Source organism: Haliaeetus albicilla, chromosome 1 (assembly GCF_947461875.1).
Source record: "Haliaeetus albicilla chromosome 1, bHalAlb1.1, whole genome shotgun sequence".
Lineage (NCBI taxonomy): Eukaryota > Metazoa > Chordata > Aves > Accipitriformes > Accipitridae > Haliaeetus > Haliaeetus albicilla.
The window spans coordinates 3,912,586-3,932,728 of NC_091483.1; the positions used below are offsets into that span (position 1 = coordinate 3,912,586).

Here is a 20,143-nt window from a genome sequence, read left to right on the forward strand (position 1 = left end):
AGAAAATAATTTCACAGCTACTAGTATCAGAAACCATGTAAAAGTTCAATAATATGCCGTAGTGGCAAAAAGGAGAAAATTTCATTCTTTACTGACAGAGTGGTATTTAAGGCCCATGGACTAATTATATTGTAGCTCATACACAAAGAGAGACAGAGATACAAATTAATTAAAAAAAAAAAAAAAAGGAGATTGAGCAAAGATTGAATGAATTAAGCTGGTTTTCTCCAGAAAACAGAATATTGAAAAGGGAGATGATAGCAACTTTTCAGTAAGTGAAAGACTATTACAAAGAGGAGAGTAATATTGTTCTCTATGTCTATATAGGTAGTAAAAGTAATTAGCCTAGTCTTTCCCCCACAAAAGATTAGATTAGAGATCAGGGGTTTATTATAGAGAGTGAAGACTGAAACAGATTACTTATGTGGGCTGTGGAAATTTCCCTGACAGTTTTTACCAATAGATCTAGTTGTAGATATTCATCTGTCAGAGGTGATCTAAACAGGTATTCTTATTTTGCTCCTAGCCCTGGACATAGACTAGATAATCTCTTAGGCCTCTTCCAGCCGATACACACAATTTCTATTTGTAAAAACCTTCATTTTTAAGTTCTTTATTTTTGCTTTATATATTTTTCAACATAACTTCCAAAGTTCAGTATCAAAATGCAAGATCAATTTGGAGGACTTCATAGGCAAACAAATCAGTAAAAGAAAACAGGTGTTTTGTAGATCAACAGTTTATAGACCAATTTAGATTAGCAGTGTTTAAGGGCCAAAAGGAGCACTGTATTACCTAGTCTGATCGCTTGAATATCCCAGTACTTAGTTTCACCTCTGTAGTAAGGCCAAGAACTTGTACTTCCTTAAGGGATATATCCCAGCAGAAGAGAGGGAGTCAGGCAGCCTAGTAATGGGTGGCTTCTAGTTCCTAGTGGAGCAATTGTAATGGATTTGCCAAACCAAAGTAACACCATGACAATAGACACATAATTACACATCTCAGTAGAAGCAAGAGAACAGTGACAGCTTTAAAGTTACACCTTCAACTTTCCATGCTAGAGCTAAAGAAAACTGGCAGTAGCCTAGCACTCCTTTTTTAACAGTGGAAAGGCAGAGAGTACTGCTGCTTTTGTCTGCGTGGAATTGTTTATGTGGGTGAATGATACTAGATTTTAATTTCTGTCAATACAACATCTTTCACTAGGAACACTAAAAATTTTCTTGAACAAACCAAGGCCTAGATTCTCAGCCAGCATTTAACATAGAGCAGTATGCTGTATCCATTTAAACCAAAGGATCTGTTCTAGTACACATCAAATTACTATCTGACCTTCATACCTTTCACTTTCTTAGAAGTAAAGTATAACCCCACAACTTGTAATACTGTTGTGTAAAACATCCAGGACATACTTACTTCCTGCATAAAAAAACCTACCCAGCAACATAGTAATTGCTGTCTTTCTATCATACTTATTTGCTTTCCAAAGTCCAATTCTGCTTGGTTTTTGACAAGTTGATAAGAGGGAAAAGCTACATGTTCATTAACAAAAAAGCTCTTAAGAGTACCCTCTAATTAAAAAAAAAAATTCTCTATCAAATATGTCGTTACAAACAATGATTTTTTTTCTCCCAGTTAGCTCAACATAACTCAGTTTCTGAATTAAGAGCAGTGGATGTGACAGTAACATTTGGCCATTAGTAATGAAAACCCAAACCCACAAGTATTACATACTCATTGAGAGGCTGAACTAGTGGCTGTAAGCATATTCTTATCTATGTTCACAGTTACAAGTATGTTATATTTGAACTTAATTGAGTTAAAAGGAAATTTATTTCTATAAGAGAGACAGTTTTCAAGCAGGACTAGAGAAGGATTTATTTTCATAAAAAGAACAGATTTCTAATACATTTACAGTTAACTATGTGATGCTGTTTCTTAAAGGTTCTCTGCAGATGGATTTTAAGTGTAAAGAAAAATTATCGGAAAAATGTTGCTTATCACAACTGGAGACATGCCTTTAATACAGCGCAGTGCATGTTTGCTGCTTTAAAATCTGGTAAAATTCAGGTACATTTTGCTGTTTCTACATTAAGAATCTTCTGGCTAAACAAACTCTATCATGATGCATAGTTCTGACTGTCATGTCAATAAAGTGTTCATCACTCCATGGTATTGCTAGTGAAATCAAAATATTTCTGCTGAAGACTTCTGGCTTTAAGGGCATGGTTTGTGAAATTGTCGGCATGTTGTTATGCACCCAGTTTCAGTTAAATCCTCTGGAAATGATCAGGTGGATGTTCCCAATGGGAACATCTCAAATAAGGCAAGTACATGATTATGTCATTTTTTAAAGTTAATGCTTATGCTACAAGCAAGTCAAAAAAGTGGAGAAGAAAAGGACTGGCCCTATTTCAGGATGTTTCCTTATAATATTCAACAGGAATTTTTTTAAGTTCAAACACAGAGCTGAGTACAGCTTAGGCAAACAATAGAACATTTTTTGGAAATAAAGATTTAAATGCTTATTCTTATTATTGTTCACTGCTTTTGAACAATGTTTCAACCTTCCACTTAAAAGACACATAATAATTAAAAAAACAACCTAATCACTTTTTATTATAAATGCTGAAGGGCTAGATGATCCCCAAAATAAGAAAGATACTGATTTAAGATTTTTCCAAAATATGTTTATAGGGGTTTTTTTTATATTCTTGAAGAAACAAAACGTTTCTGTTCATTCTGAATTAACATGTTTCTCCAGTTTGATTACAGACAATTGTTATTAGTTGGTTTATACAATTTTACAGTAAGCACTTCTTAGGGAATAAATAAATCCTATTTGTAGACCAAAACCCAGTACTGATAATGAAGAGGCATTCCCTTCCTCTGCAAACTTTGTCTTACTAAAAAAAAAAAGGCAAAAGGTGCTGGAAGAGACAAAGGCAAGGGCTTTCATATTCTTTCTATACTGAAATGGACATGGTAGTTTTGCTCTGTGTGCGGTCTAGCAATCTGTTGATCCTGATAGCTTGCTTGCTGTTTTTGGAGTCTTTTCAGTCTGCACTGCAATTTCCATAAGTTGTTTTATTCCTAACTATGTTGGATTCACTCCACATTGATTTTCATGCCCTAGATTCTGGAGTCAGAACGGCACTGAGCATAAGTGTCTCAATTTTCTCTAGTTTGAGGGGAAAAGCAAGCATTGGGGGACACATCTTCCTAGGAGAAGCTTTAAAATCACTCATTTCCAAACTGATTTGTCTTTTGACTAGACTAAGGACAGGTTTCATTATCTAGAAAGCAGATGTAAATCTACAGAAGTTGTAACTGCTTCAAGAAAATTTGGATTTGATTTTACAGAGGGTACAGCCCCCAGTGGCAGTGCTGTCACAAGCTGTTCTTCAAATTCCTGTCCTGACTGTTGTGCCTGCTATTCTTGTCCCATTACGAAATGCTGCATGAATACTGTAGCTTTGTCAAGCCTGCTTCTCACTGGACAGATTTAAATAAATTTTCTACCCAATTCTACTGAACAATATTAAAGATATGAAATAGTCATAAAAGAGAAACTGTAACCTTTTCTCTAATCCTTGTTGGAGCTCCAGAATAAACTCATTATCAAAGAGTCAGATATTGGTTGATTTTGTTTTCCATGGGTTTTAAACTTCTGTTAATTTATTAGCCCAGCGATCAATGAAAAGCATGACATTCTTCCCTTCTGATTATTCCAACGACATTTGTATAATTATTTTTATACCTATTTAGGGAATGTAGCCTAACTCCCTTGAGGTAATAGAGGAGCTGAGCTAAAAGTCATGGGGCCAGAATTTTAAAAAATTCCCCATGCTCTCTCTTTGCTGCCAGGTGACATTATGCAAGTCACTTCCTCTTCTGTGTCAGTCTTCTCATCAGCATATATAGAGCTAAATGATGTTCCCTCTGAAAACTGCATTGAGGCCTATGGAGAATGATTACTACTGTGCACTACAACTTCAGAGATAACCCTTATTCTCAGCATACCATTTTATGACTGTGTCCTCCTTGGGCTTGAACTGTATCTGCTATGTGGGTAAAGACAAGAGAGCAGATATAAAATACATTGTGCAAAATAAATCCCCATCATAAAGCTAACTCATTTCTTGTATTACTCTTTACATATAGAGCAAACTGACTGACTTAGAAACACTGGCTCTGCTGATAGCAACTCTAAGCCATGATTTGGATCACAGGGGAGTGAACAACTCTTACATACAAAGGTAAGCAAGTCTGAGAGAAGTTAAATAAAAACAAATGAATACCAAAATCACGGCGCTAAATGAAGTACAACCTACTTGATTTGATGATGTGAGGCTATGCAAAGGAGCAGGTTTTTACAAAGCAGTAAGTGCAAGAACAGCCAGAAACATTCAAGAGTCCAAAGCAAAGAGGCACAACCTCAGTTTTTGACTAAATGCCATAGCAGATGAAGTGAACTCTTTGTAGACTGTGCAGGGGCAGCGTCTTCCTGCTTCTGTTCCAGATGTCCCATCCCCCATTTCCCATACAGTGACAGCAAAAGGTCCCAGCTTCTAAGGGACAGCGTGTAGGAAACGTGCAGCTTTTCAGATTGCTCTCTGCCCAACCAGCTGTCCCCCACCTAGTCTGGGCCAGCACAGAGCCGAGATCTGCAGCCATCTGATACAAAGGTGTCTCCCTACCATTTTGAACTCTGTTTAACTCATGATGTAGCCGTGTTTCTCCTGAATTCTAAATTGGTTTGGATAAGACGCATATTTAAAATCACATTAAAAATGTATGACTGTTTTGCATTGATTTGGGGTTATCTGTACTCTTTAACTTTGATCAATTCTGGAATTACAGAAAAACCTTTACAATGCAAAAAGCCAAAATTTGTTTTAAAACCTTGAAACAAAATATTTTTACTAAACAAAATATTTCGCTTTGAAGTTATCAAAAGGAAACATCTGAACTCTTCTACAATTTTATCCATATTTTAATTTTTAACTAAAACTACTTGGGTTTTTAAAATTTATTAATAGTTTCAGATCTGCCCAAAATGTGTTTTTCAGTGAATTTAGTATTCACTTCGAACAACAGTGTATGATTCTTCGATTAAATAAATAGCTTGACTTAAAACATGGTATAATGTGATTACTGTGATATGGCAATGTGTCCTGATCTGACCAGAGATGGGGAAAAGATACCCAGAAATGTATACTTGTATCTTTTTCTGGCAGAGTTGGAGAGTGGTTTTGAAGCTACCTCTGGAAGAAGTGGTCTGCTGTTCTCGCTGTGTGTAAAGAAAGACACTAGGGGAGGAAAAGTTTGTTGGAGGCAGAGAATATTGAAAGGCAGAAAATAAGTAAGCTGAAGCAGAATTCCTGCCTTTCAGATATACGTTCAGAATAACACTAAGACTGATGTGTAAAGCAAAACACAAACAAATGCCAAAACCTCACAAAACTGAGAGAGTAACCTTTTTCTAGTTCCCTAATGGGGGATTCCAGCAGTAACTATAGCCTTGCAGTGATTGGAACCGGTTAGCTATTTTTCACTTTATTTACTTAAAAATAAATTTCCTGGAAGACATCTGGAGATGCGTCATCTCCTCTCAAAAATGTCCTGGGAAAGTGTCAGACAGCAAAATCTAACATTCACACATGCTGTAAAGCAGAGATGATTACAGCTTAATAATTCTTCTTCAATAGAAAGTTCCATGAATTTTGGTTTTAAGTCCCTCATTTAAATCTAAATGAAGAGTTATTTTTTTTCCAGGAACGGATCCCTTTTGTTTCTTCCTTGGAAGCAGGGAGAGTGGATATTTAGCATATGATTCTTTTCTCTAAGCAACAGGGTTTCAAAAATTAAAATGGTCCCGGTAGTAGAAATTACAGGAAATGAACTGCTTAAAGGTCTCTTGGTAGATATGCAGGGGTTTTATTTCCTTTTTCTTCCAAACCCACATGTAAAGTAGGCAAGCACAGAGTATGAAAACTGCATAACCAAACCACTGTGTTCAGAAAGCAGTGGTGTCCTTTGACCTGGCATAGTGGTTTAACAGAAATGCTGTGTACTACAGAAGTAGGACCTGAGTTTATTTCCAGCACTTGTATCTTCCCAGACAGCCAGGGTCTGTAAGTACTGAGCAAGCTCAAGTTTGGTGCAGTACTTGGGAAGATAACCTAAGATATTTCTCACATATTTCTCTCTTCAGTCAGGATGAACTTTAGGGGACACAGTATGCATCCCACTTAATTCAATGGGAATTTCACCCAGCATGTGTTGGCACCATCCTACAGTTTGTTTCCTTACAGAAACACGCAAGCGTATGTGCTCTATACTCCTTTTGCAGTGATCTCAGAGGAGGTGCTGGGCAGCCAGCCCATAATCCTCAGGGGCTTGCATCCTTTAATCTCCCTTTCCGCATTTTTGTTTGTCTTTCCATCTTTCTCTCCACATTTTTGTACTTATTAAATCCCCGGAGTCTCCTCTTATGACTTTTATTTGAGTCTCTGTGTGCACTCACTTACATAGGGACCCAATCCTGCAACCAGTAATTCATGTGAATGATCCTTAACCATACAAAAAGTCCCATGGAACTATATGCTAAAAAAGAATTTCTTACATGATTAAACATTTGTAGGTCAGATTATAATTAGAGTAATAGATTCAGGATCAGCAGCAAAACAGACTTCCAAAAGAATCCTGATTTAGTTGAAGAGATGATATAAGTGATGTGGGACCAGGGGCTGAAAATGAAGATACAGTAGCAAAAGCTAAGAACCATATTATGCAATGAGGAACACAGGGAAATTGGAAATCCTCAGAGAGGAGGAGTTTCTGTATTTTGTCTCAAGCTACTCAAACAGTAAATTCTATTTTCTAGACTAAGATAGCTTTAAATTCTGTATCCGCAGAGTTGGTTTCATGCTGTTTTTCACTGCCTACAGTACAACCAACACGTTTCCCTTTTGGATTTTACCCTGGGGAAAGGGTAGGTAGCAATATTGCAATAGTTTGGTCATGAAGAGAGTGGAGATGAATGAAGTACCAATACAGTTAACTAACACTGGGAAATTACTTGATCAACATTTTGGGCCCTGCACCAGAGTCCACTGAGGTCAGCAGGGATTTTTCCATTGGTATCAGTGGGCTTCTGATTAGGTCTGCATTATTACTTACATGCTCAGTAGCTGAGCTGACTAAATATGCCAGGCTGGTGTGTAAAATGTTACAAACCCCCAAACTGTCACTTAAATTCTGCTTGTGGATGAACCCTTCTTGTTGCCCTTCCTTTTTATACAAGAACTTTCACTCTTTATAAAACTTTGTATTGCATTCTCGCTCCTTGTGTGCAGCTGGTCTCTACAGGTAACAGAACACAGAAAACTAGAGTTGTAACTGCTCTGACAAAGTAACAGCATGGTCTTTTTATCTGCACTCCCCCTGCATCCCTCAAAATGTATTCATTTTGTTTGGCCAGTTACACAGCAAGGGGAAAGGAACTGTTTAAGAACAAGAATGGGTGGGGGGGGAGTAACCTGATAATGAGAAGAGGACATTAAAAGGGAAGTTATTTCTGGATTAGTAGTATGTTTAATTTGCTTTCTCCATCTGATGGGTCTTTTTACTCCTCAGAAGCGAACATCCACTGGCTCAACTGTATTGCCACTCAATCATGGAGCATCATCATTTTGATCAATGCCTTATGATCCTGAATAGTCCAGTGAGTGCCACATTCTCGTGTATGCTGAAGGAAACTATTCCCTATTTTACTTTTTATTTTTAGCTTTTGGATAGATTCCCACCCTTATACATTCCTAAGTGATCTTTATTCCTTTTTGGGTAAAGAAAGCAAATGCAGCAGTTTTGAAATCACAGTTCCATTGCTGAGTGCCACTAAACCTTTCCAAGTGTTGCCTGATAAGGGAAGCCTTGCTAATGCCCTTTTGAGTACCTGCTTCCTTGGCGCAAAGGAAAAAAAAGGCTGTGTTGCCATTTTCATGACCTCTTATGAACCACCAAACAAACCCCAGTCCTTGCTCTCATGTCAAAAAACATTCCGGCCTACACATACACAAAGCAGTCCTGATGAGACCAAACCAAACACTGCTAATGTTGACATTCCAAAGTGAAGCCAAACCTAAGTTAAGTAAATATGCAAATAAAACGGCATTCTTCTTTTTTTATATTATTAACTAATTCTAAGACCAGTTATTCAGCATGCACAATCATTTCAAAGCAGTATATTTTCACTGCTTATTTTGTATCACAGGTATGGATGGTACTTCCAGCATGCTTTGTATTGTAATGAAATTGTATTCAGGAAAATATGGAAAAAAAGTGGAGGCAAGTTGTCATTTCACCAGCTCCATAGTGCTTTGGTTTAAGTGGGCTGCTGAGCTTATATTTCTATGTAACAGCTTGTTATTTATGTTGCTTCATAAAAGGGAAATACTTTCATTTACATGAAGTGTATAGGCAGGTAGTGGAATCTATTATAGTTCCTCTGATTCAGGGGCAGAGGGGAAGGAAAGCGAAATGCTACGATATAGCTAGTGGCAAATTTAATTTTGATGAATGAAATGGACTTAAAGGCTTTGATGTTGCTCTGCTTGCAGTTTCATTTTGTAATAGTCCATTATGATGCTTTTGCTGTGCAGCTTTCTGCCATTACTCAAGAAGACTGGAATTTTTATTTTTAAATTGGGGAATCTGCAAAAGGAAGCCGGGTAAAAGAATGACATCAGATATCAGCAAGCTACTCATAATGATTTAGTATCTAAGAGACATTTTAGCAAACTGGTGTGCTGTTGCCCATTTTACTGATAACACTGTTTTTGGTTTTTTGTAAAGGGAAATCAGATTCTCAGCAGCCTTTCCATTGAAGAATACAAGGCCACACTGAAAATGATAAAACAAGCCATTCTTGCCACAGACCTGGCACTATACATAAAGTAAGTCAGAGGCAAGTTTGGCTGGATAGTCTTTGCTGGATGTTTGGATTGTGGCAGCATGCTGCAAAACCTTATTTTAACTTCTTTTAAAGGAGGAGAGGAGAATTTTTTGAACTTCTAAGGAAGAAGCAATTTAATTGGGAAGATCCTACACAGAAGGAGCTCTTTTTGTAAGTAAAAGCAGAATAATTAAGAAGTCAGTTAATATTATTAGGTGCCAAATTTTCCATGCCATGTTGCTGTGAACTTCATTAAAACCAGCAGATCTGTGTCTCTGGGCCTGTACAAACTGGCACTGGCACACAGGTCACTGAATGACTCCCTGGGTCTGAATTACTAAGTCTGCAACCTGTATAATAAACTTTGTTAAGCAGCACATGGAGTTACATGAGCATTTCTGTTCTTCCTAAAGAGTGTAGGGTTCCTGTCTCGGTACCGTTTTCTTTTGCTTTTGATACTTTATATTTAAATATTGAATTGCTGAAACCAATAACTAAAGATTCAGGACAGGCAGTTTGTTTTGAAGCTGATTCCATACCGGCAGTAAAGAAAAAAGAAGATTAAGAATGGAGACATATATTGTAATGCACAGCTACAGAAAAGCAGGCTTACATAGGCTGTCCCAGAAAGGAAGGATGCCATATTTCAAATTCAGTGCCTTTAAAACCCAGTCTAATTTAGTCATGTTCTATGTCTATTCCCATTTCAGTCCTTGGCCCTCATACTGTCAATAAAGATGGCAGTCATTGCTAATGTAAGAAATAAATAAAAGTGCTGTCTGTCCAGTAGCAAATAGAATGAAACAGTTCATTTGATGCAAATCCACCAAATGAGCCAGTCTAGATTTGCTCACTTCTGTCTACCACATTATCGAGCCCTGGATACCTTTATAACTTTAATTTCACTTGTTTTTCTGACTTTAGTGTTCCTTGAATTTTATATTCTACTTTACTAGTCACTTGACTTGGTGGCTACATACATTTCATAATACAGTTATTCATAGATTTCTTTCTGTTTTTTCTACAGAGCAATGTTGATGACTGCTTGTGATTTATCAGCCATAACCAAACCATGGCCAGTTCAGCAACGGGTACGTGCTTAATTTTAAGATGTGCTAAATACAAAGTCTGCATAATGGCTTCTGCTTCCTCCATCCAGTCCTTATGCAAAGGCAGTGGTGGAATACAGAGCCTTAGGAAGCAGTCCTTCAAAATGCTGTATGTGGATTGAAGACTTTCTCAGGTCTTTGTGGCAAGATCTGTGCATTTAGCTATGTCACCATGTTAGCAGTAATCCGAAGGTAAATCAGGAATCTTTGTTCTTTCCAACATTCCTGTGTTACTACAAGGCAGTCAATTGACACAACACACTAGTATCAGCTGACCTTTTTCTGTGTTGTTCATTCCAGCTGTTACTAGTGCTAAGATGCCTATGTGCCATTTTATTCTTTGCTTTGTCAGAATAAATCTCAGCACATGCAGGTGTTTTGTTTGTGCACAGATGTGTGCATGAAGAATTCTAAAAGCTAGCTGTTAAGCTGGAGAGTCTCATTATGGGGGCTCCCAATTTGATATATCCTAAGGAGAGAGAGGAAACACAGGAAACAGTTTTGATTGTAGGTAGCAAGCAAACTTTTTAGAGCTCTCAATGTGTGAAATCTCTTACAGATTGCTGAGCTTGTAGCTACCGAGTTCTTTGATCAAGGAGATAAAGAGCGGAAGGAACTCAACATAGAACCAACAGTAAGTGGCAGAATCATGCAGAATCACCTCTTTCAAAATGGCTTCTACAAAGAGCACTTCACATTCCTTTCAAAAGCCACAATTTCTCCCACTGACCAGAATATAGGACCAACTCCTTCCCTGTCTTCCTAGTAGTCAGTTTTCTTCTGTGGTTCCCAAACACCAACAGTGTGTCATTATCTCTGAGCCAGAAGAACAGACAGCGTTATTTCTTTTAAATTCGTATTACTAAATTGTCTAGGAAATACATTCTGAAATTGGTACCTATTTGCAACCTATCCAAAACCAGTAAGCTTGTCTATTCATCTACCTATTTGGGCTCTGTCAGTCCAAAGACGATCCCCTAAGGCAGGTCATGCAGTCAGATTACCTGCATTGTAACACATGTACTGATACCCGCCTATCCTGAGCTTGCTGTGCTTTTTAAGGTGCTACTTTTTAATTCCAGCCTGTCTCTTTGGTTTTGATTGCATTTTTATTTAATGCATTTAAACACAGAGCTTGTTTACTTCTTATCTGCAGGATCTAATGAACAGAGAGAAGAAGAATAAAATTCCCAGCATGCAGGTTGGATTCATAGATGCTGTTTGTTTGCAGCTGTATGAGGTATGGTGCCTAAGAAAGAACTGCAAGTATCTAAAACCAGAACTGCTCACTGTAGCCTCTAATAGATGCAGATTTAAAACTAGAATAAAAATAAAATACAAAACTAGTCCTTTAGTAAAAAAAGATTTTTTTGTTATATATTACATATGGTTCATTATTTGGTTGAAGAAATTATTATTTTAGTATTTATCATTCATGGTATGTTTGTCCGATTAATGTATTTTGTTATAATTTTTTAAAACCTAGTGGTAATTGCTCTGCTCTGTGCACTTGGTGTTAGATCCCTGGGTTATATTCTAGATTCCAGCAGCTCCAGTGAGCTGCTGTGATCATCAGGGAAGGTCACAAAACTAAGGCTTTGCTATCTAGGAAAAGAATGGTATCCATGTAGTGCATTGATAAAAAGTGTTGTTTAAGAGTTTTAAAGAATTCAGAATTCAAAATTTTGTTTTGTATAGTGACCAGCAGAAGGGCCAGGATTCTTCTCTGTGTATTCTGCAGTCGGTCATAACAGTTATAGAATCAGTGGGCTCAAACACTTTTTCCCCTACCTTGTCGTCCTGCACTGTCTGAACTATTAAACTCCCACTTTACACTTCTGAATAGTGTGACTTCATTCCAAAAGCCAACAGAACCCTTTATGCAAGTAAGGACTGACTGTCATAATGTGAGGATATATTTTTATCACTTCCGTCAGGAAAGAAAAACATACAAAAATGCTTATGAATTGTTCTTTTATTTATTTTTTTCAATTCTGTATTTAAATATCAGAATCAAGTTTTCCTTCACTCTGATATAGTAACACAGCCACATCAGGAAAAATACTTGATTGACTTCAGTCACACTTATTCCTAAAAGGCACTAAGTGTCAAATGCAATTTATCTATCGTGTGCTAACTGTCTTGAATTCAAATATTTCTGGGAGAAGTCCTCTGAATCAGTTGATACACCATCAGTGAATATGGTCCCATGGATGACCTGGTCTGTGTCCGATTACCATTCCAAGGTCATCCTTGTGACCAACCTTGCTATACATTCAAAGGACTGCCTTGCAAACAAAGTCCATGCATAGTACTTCACTAGAACGCTGGACAGGTCACTTGTGCATAATACAACAAACTTATCGTGGTTCCTTCTGCACCTATGTGCTACATCATCACATGATGTAGCTACTACATCACGTGCTCTCTGGACACTGCTGCTCAGTCTAATCTGCACTAGCGCCAGGTAATTGTGTTCATGTTTGATGTGCAGCAGGAAGCCTTGCTTAAAGTTCAAAATACAAGTTCAATTTCAATTACAGATAGACCTCGTTTTTCAGTCATTCAGGTCTCTCTCATGGTCATCTTTAAGAACACTTATTTTGTTGTTAAATGTAATCTGTTTACATGTTCTTAATTTATTTCAGGCCCTAACGCACGTGTCAGAGGCGTGCTACCCTTTACTGGATGGCTGTAGAAAAAATAGGCAGAAATGGCAATCCTTAGCTGAACAACAAGAGAAGAATCTGATTAATGGAGAAAGCAATCAAGCCAAACGGAACTGAGATAGTGATTTAACAACCACAAGCTTAAGTTCACGTAGAAGACATAGTAATAGGGGAGTACTGCATTTTGCCAAACACTGTATGAAATTGGCTTATGTTTTGCCACTGCTGTAGTATTTTTCCACATTTCAAGATATAGCATGACCATGTATATGCCAAGGTTATATGAAGATAGAATGTTTCTTTTATTACATCTGACTGAGATGGAAAAAGATCTGCAAGGGTAATTTTTGCTACCCTGTTCCACAAGAAGGTACGAGCGCAGTTACTCAACTGTCCCTGACAGCCTATTACTTTATAGATGTATATAGTTGTTTAGTGATCATGTTGTGGCCAGTATCTTAAAAGACTACTGCATTTCGCACCTTTTTTTCTCTTCCAATCTTGTCGAGTTATACTATAAAAGTAATGAGCAGTCTTGCCTGTTCTCTTTCCAGGGATTCAGAGGAAAGATTGGGACTAACTCTGGGGAGCCTAGCCCAGCATATACTATGCTAACCTCTTTGAGGAGATGGAACTGGGCTTTGAAGTGAAAAAGCCCCAGAATCTGTGCACCCAGTAGTTTTTTTCATATTAGAGGAATGTCTTAGCAAATATCTTACATTTGGAGAAATTTTTGAAAACCCTGTGAATTACTAGGCAATGGGGGTCTTAGGAGTTTTGTGGTGGAGTGTCATAATTGTCCATGATAATGGAAACTGCTTGAAGATTGATGAAATGTCACGACATAACTGGCAGGCTGCTGTGGAAGAATGGCTCCCATAGAAAGCTGCAAGAAGCACACAGAGAAATGGAAACTAAACAGGATCATTTTTATATGCTGGTTTTAACTTCATTTGGAAGTTGAATTTAACAACATCATAACCAACAGACCGAATCACAGGCAGGAAAGAGAATGTGACTGCAAGAGATGAAAATCTGAATCAGAATGATGCAGGAATGGCACACTTCTGGTGACTATCAATGACTAATTCTTTAGACCAGTGCTATTATGAAATGGCTATGACCACTTTGAAGAAAGTTTTCTGTTAACATCTTCTAAAAATCATTTTTAGCATTAGTTAATCTTAACACTGATTAATCACAATGTCTTAAAGGAACAGGAGAAAAGATTACTGAAAGCAAAAATAGCCGAGAATGCTACAGGGATTTGCCATTTGTATATGAAGCGTTAACGTTCAGAAAAGTAAGAAATCAATTAATTTGCACTAGTAAAAAAAGCAACATTGATATTTTGTGTAAATGGAGATGACTAATAAAAATAGTTTTGAATTGAGAATCAATTCAAGAAAATATACACATTAGACAAACCCCAAAAGAGTAAAACAAAGAGAGTACTATTCTTTGGGTAGACAGGATTAGGAGATCAATGTCAGCCATCTAAGATTGGTTAGCAGTAGGTGTAACTGGCTGCACAGAGACAGGTGGTTTTTTTTTAATCTGTAGTAATGATTTTTCAGTTAAAATCAGCAATAGTATTAGGCAAAAGTAATACATTTGGGATTGTACTTTGAAGTGTGGGAGTTCACTTCTATCACAGTAATCCAGAAAATTCTAGTTGGAAACTGCAATAAATTCTTCTTCCCAGGAGATTATCAATTCCCCCTTGTAAGAGCTGATCAGAAAGACAGTGAAAACAACCTTTTATCAGTCTCTGCATTTAGATAAACTATACCAGAAGCTAACAAAAGATGAAGCAAATGTTTCAAAGTGTTTGACAATACTGAGTTTCATAGTAAATTTTTTTTAAATGTACAATAAGGTATTTTGATAGTCTGCAGCATTTCTGCCAACCTAAATTATTTGTCACTGATTAAATCCTATCTCAGACTTCTCTAATGACTACCAATAATATATTATTGCAGCTGAATTGGAAAACATTTTTCTACAAAAATATTTCCAGATTTTTTTCCAGATTTTCAAAAAAAGTATGGAATTCAACAATAATTAACCGTTCCAGGGCTACTGTTATGCAGTGCTCCATATGTGTATTTATATGCATATACAGTACAATATATGTATGTAGTATGTCATAGCTAAGCAGAAAAGTGACAGCAGCCTGCCCCCCCAACACACACCCCCCAGAAAAAGTTTTTAGGTACTTTTTGATAAATAGGAAATTTGCTTCAGGATTTGCATAGTCCTTGTATATTCTATTCCGTGAATGCTTGAGATACTGAAATATAATTATTATGCTAACTGATGAGATACATATTTAATATAAATATGAATAAATTATATGTATATAAAGGTGTATTCTTGCTAGTATGGTTGAGAGCAGTAATTCATGGTGACAACACAGCAAATCAACTATGGTGATATTACAGTGTAGTGATGTATCATTTACATTAGGATCACAGTATTTCTTTGCTATATTGTCCGTTCAGCAAAGCTTTATTATGACATAAATTTATAACTACTACAAAGGAGTGCTGGATTCATACCTTTGACTTGAAAAAAATGGATGTGACGTTGCATTTTTTCAAAGGTTCACTTAAAATGAACACAGTTATACAGTATGTGCATATATTTAATTACGTATCTGTACACATCTATCCCACAGAATCTCTTCCACTATAAAGATTGGAACATACATAGAAATGCAGTTCCTAGTAAATAAACCATTTAACTATCATAATACACCTGTATCTGTACGTATTTCTACAAAACCAAACCCTTTAAACTACTGGTTTAAGAAACTTAAAAGCATAGATTGCTGTAATTCATGAAATTTCAAAGAGTGATCAAATTGTTTATATAGTGTTTTACTCTGCCTGAAGGCAAAGTCAGAGTGTGCTGGTTTTGTGTCATAGCTTTGTATGAACTATTTGCAGAAATTGCTGATTCCTTTCATAATGTAGATAAGTGACAATATGAAAATAAGCCAGGCTGTTTTCTGCCTGAAATTCTCTGCCTTCAGAATTCAGCATTTTCAAACCCAGCTAGTGGATTACAGCCATGCAGCTGCCATTAATTTCATCATGAGTTGTGTATCTAATTACTTTAGTCGGGTCTCAAACCTGTTTTCCCCAACTTATATGGTCTAGCTAAAGCAATCAGTGTGGATTTTACAAGAAACAAGCTGAAATGGAGTTTATCACTTCGTCAGTTCAGTCTTAACTCCATTAAAGCCATTGTAAAATTTGATATTTAAGTCTTCGGGTACAAAATTTGTCCCCCTAATTTTTAATACTTGTCTCAATGAAGACATCTAAGTTAGTATCCTACTTGTTCTCAGACATCAACATACTTTCTTTTAAAGTCACTCCACAGCACAGTTTAATGCTTAAAGTGTACTTTTCTTTCTGGTTTTGTTCCCCTTCTGAAAAAAATTACTTGTCATATGTATTAACATACACAAAATTACTGATTAACTCTACCTCTTCTAATTAAAAACAACAGTGAGGCTCTTAAGCTGTAAGTAGTACTTCTTTTCCAACAAGTTAGCCACACGTCCAATATTAGCTGTAGAATGTCTAGGTTTTCTATTATCTCACACAATAGAAGAAAGGAGGGGAAAATAATGTAATGTTGATTTTGGAGATGGTGTTGATTTTTAATTAGTAGCAGCTTAAAGTTAAGAGCAGATTATTCTCATATTTTCACAGAATATAAGTACATGTGGGCTAGTGATAAAAGTGAATAATCTATTCCATTGATGAACAGCTGATCTCTCTTCAGAAGAGAGGACTGAAGCCTGATTTTATGCATCCCCCTCTGACAATTGCGTGCATGTAAAGATAAACTTTTGAACTCTAATCCAATGCATTTTATCTGGCAGTGGCACAAACTGACAAAATCAGAATACTAATTCATATATAAGATTTTTCAAAATTACTAGGTAATTGATTTTCCAACCCATTATACAGAAAGATTATGAAGAATCAGATCTAGCGCCTTAAAATTAGGGGATGTTGCCCGAGTGATCTGGTTAGTGCCCCCTACAGTTATGCATGAGATTTTGATGGCAAAAATGCCTCACTCATAATAAATTCATACATTTTTAAAGGTTTTATTAGAGACCTAGTATTTCAGGCAAATTTATACATTAGCTTTAGTTAGGAGTGATGCTGTAGTTTCTTCTTCATGTCAAATCACATGCAGTTTACATTCCACAAGGTTTCAGCTTTATTTCACAGTTCCCTGCTGTACTTCTTCAGGGACTTGCACTAATTTGAAAGATAAGCTTGAACATTGGAGCTTGAATAAAAAAATTAGTTTGGCCAGAGTATGATAAATAATGAGGGCTAGATTTTTTGGTTTGGACTTTCAGAGGAACAAGAAACATCACAGAATCTGGCTGGGTAATTAGTGACACGCTAAATACAGCAAATTGTGAAAGCAAGATAGTTTATCTTTGTCATTGCTAGATGAATGGAAATTGCATGGGAAAGTTTATTTTCCACATAAAGAAGTTTGTTTCCATAGAGAAACTCATATCTAAGTACCACTGTTTGTAAATGTGTATTTATGTGACAATGCTATATAATAGCTAGTCTCCACTAACTTTCACAGCATGAGCTTGTCATGCCAGGGCCTAAGGCATGCTCAAATGCCCATTGGAAGTCAATTATATGATTCCCATTTACCTCAGTGGGAGTTGGACTGAGCTGTATAGAAAGTGAAAGTATGGGTCAAATCCACATTTTTTACCTATAAAGAGGGACCAAACTCTTACCCTTGGTAACACCTGCCTCACCTGCTCTTTGCTGTATTCAGCTATTCCTGCTGATGCCCAAGGTACCTTACAGATGTAACTGAAGTTAGAATTTGAGCCCTCTTATGTATTCACACGGCAGACACCCGCATGTGTCTCTTAAAGAATGTAGTGTGAAATGCACTGTATATAGTTTTAATATACATTTCTATTATAGTTTAATAAAAATCTTAATCACAGTCACTAGCCACTGAGTTTGTGCATTTGTATTCTTTTAAAAATATTTGAACAAATACATAGTTTCTGGGCACAGTATTTTTGTACTAGGTTAAGGGGGTTACTCTGTATATTATGTTTTGCCTTTGAGCAGTATTAAAGTCTTTTGAATCTTACATGTTCTTGCTTGCTTCTGTCCTATGACTGTTTAGTAAAACTAGTTACATTACTTAAGAGAATCATTAGTCCTACTTACTGTACAGCTAAAAGAGAATATAGAGTCCAGTTATTTTCTGTGGTCAAACTGCTGCTTATTACTTATTTCCTCATTCTTCTCTTTGTACTGTTTTCATGCTTTTTAAAATAAAAAGGATGATGTCAAATTTTACTGTTTGTTAATTAATATTATTGAGGTTGAATTTTCAACACCTCATTGTTCCCTGATTCAAATCATTGCTTCTGTAAATTTGTATTTTACAATAACTTCTCTAGGTCCTAGAAATCCTGAAGAGAAAAACTTCACTATTAATGTCAAGATACTTACAAGTACTACTGAGATGAGCCAGTGGTAAAGTACCCCTCGTTTAAAACCAGCAAAAAATAATTCAGTGCTACTAACCACTAGAGAGCACTGCAGCTACACTTACTAGGAGCCGTCAGACATCCGTTTATTTATTGGATAAGTGGAACCGGCCAGTACAACCATTACACAGATCCATCCTCATCCTCTGCCCCCAAATATCAGTTCCTGGGGTAGCATGTAAGAGAGATGGAAATAGTGAACCCAGTGACATCAAACAAAACTATGACAAAATTATTTTTGACAAAAGCCTCATCATGTGCTAACTGCTGATCCTAGAAGTAATTCCACACCAATGGGCTTCTTGGGAATTTCTGTTCTTTGCCTATTAGGTTCTCCGCAGCAACACTTCTGGCTTGACTTTTTTTAGCTCTAGGCAAAACCAAAAAGTATGTACATCCCTGACAAACAACAGTCTCATTCAAAAAGTTATGAAGGGCCAGATTTAGTTCAGCACAAAACACAAGCACTGTTTGCTTGAACCAACTGCAACTTATGAGCGCAACTGAACAACTGTCTATGTATATCTACATATATCAGGTAACCATTTGCTGTTGGAACTACAAGCTTTCCAGCCCACTCACCAACCTAGTCATGCTCCTGCTTAGTCTTCACTGGCCTACTGAATGTTTGAATTCATTTCTGAGAAGTGGCACAGTTTTCAACAGAATACTGGAATACATTTCTTACCCAGCCCAGAAAAGAATATAACCTTGAATGAGGGTATTTTTGTTGAAGAGGTGAAAAAGAGTATTACACTCGGTCTTTCACATCTTGCACAACTACAATACCTTTTCAACAAATGGAAAAGACAATAGCGCCTTCCTCCAGCCATATTTTTAGTAACAGTGGTGACAGCTGTTGCTGCCATGCATTTCACAGTCCTGTGAAATCTCACCCTTTTAAGATTTTTTTGAAATAATTCAAATGTGTGAGTTTGTTACAATAGTAAGCTTTAGGATCTAAATTTATGGAATCTGACAGCCATTGAGTTTTTCAGCCCTCCTGAGGAGAGTAGCATTTTTTAGCACGTGCAGTTGAAAAATACCACAAGTTATAAACACAGTAAATTTTCACTTCAGTATTTACAATTCAGAATTTCTTGAAATACCTGGCTGCATTATTCCAAAGCTCTTATTTTATTTAACACAGAAATTTATTTTTACACTTCCTGAGAGATCGAACTGTTCTCCAAACAGCTGCATTATTTTCTATTCTGAATCTGTACTATCAAATAAAGATAAAATCCTCTTTACTGCTGAAATATGAGGATAATCAATTCAGCCATAGCCTGCTACTGCCCACCCACTGGTTCATAGTGGCTGATACGCAGATCTATACTTTACAGGTTTCTTTTGTTTAACATCATCAAAGACATTTAACAAAAACTAGGAGTAAAATCCATGGTTAAATCATAGCATTAGTTTACACATGATACATTCATACATAGGCTTTTCTTCAGAATCTTTTTTTACAGTAGTTAATCAAGTCACTGGCACGTTATTTTATTATATATGTGGCTTTTTAACGGAAGGGAAGTTCATTTTACAGATAAGTAGAGGGGTTAATTTGATCAAGGTCACACAGAAAGTCCATTCCTGAGCTGGAAATAAACCCAGGATCTAGCTATCCATTCTGCTTTTACATGAGATATGAAGAAAAGAATGGTTTGTCTTGAAGCCATCTTTTCCTTTTGGATATACAAATATTTAAATATCTGAGCCATATAGAGTGCTCTCTTACTATTGTGCTGAGCTCAGAAGAACTCTGAAGCTCCCTATTTTACAGATGAGATTAGATTCAAGTCACTAATCCAGATAATCACAATAATCTTTG

General features: G+C 36.6%; 1 protein-coding gene and 1 long non-coding RNA gene across 10 annotated transcripts in view; one reads left to right on the forward strand and one right to left on the reverse strand.

The window, feature by feature from the left end:
- Window positions 1-18,110, forward strand: part of PDE5A (phosphodiesterase 5A) — a 142,442-nt gene extending 124,332 nt beyond the window's left edge. For all 9 annotated transcript variants that reach the window (XM_069801586.1, XM_069801673.1, XM_069801428.1 and 6 more), the window contains 9 exons: window positions 1,945-2,070; window positions 4,165-4,259; window positions 7,642-7,729; window positions 8,860-8,960; window positions 9,053-9,130; window positions 9,987-10,050; window positions 10,628-10,702; window positions 11,225-11,308; window positions 12,717-18,110. In XM_069801586.1, the coding sequence (XP_069657687.1) occupies window positions 1,945-2,070; window positions 4,165-4,259; window positions 7,642-7,729; window positions 8,860-8,960; window positions 9,053-9,130; window positions 9,987-10,050; window positions 10,628-10,702; window positions 11,225-11,308; window positions 12,717-12,854 (849 nt within the window). In that variant the 3' untranslated portion in view covers window positions 12,855-18,110. The remainder of the gene's footprint in view (window positions 1-1,944; window positions 2,071-4,164; window positions 4,260-7,641; window positions 7,730-8,859; window positions 8,961-9,052; window positions 9,131-9,986; window positions 10,051-10,627; window positions 10,703-11,224; window positions 11,309-12,716) is intronic.
- The window catches only part of LOC138689165 (uncharacterized), a 190,407-nt gene that overhangs the window by 158,262 nt on the left and 12,002 nt on the right, over window positions 1-20,143 (reverse strand). The window lies entirely within an intron of this gene.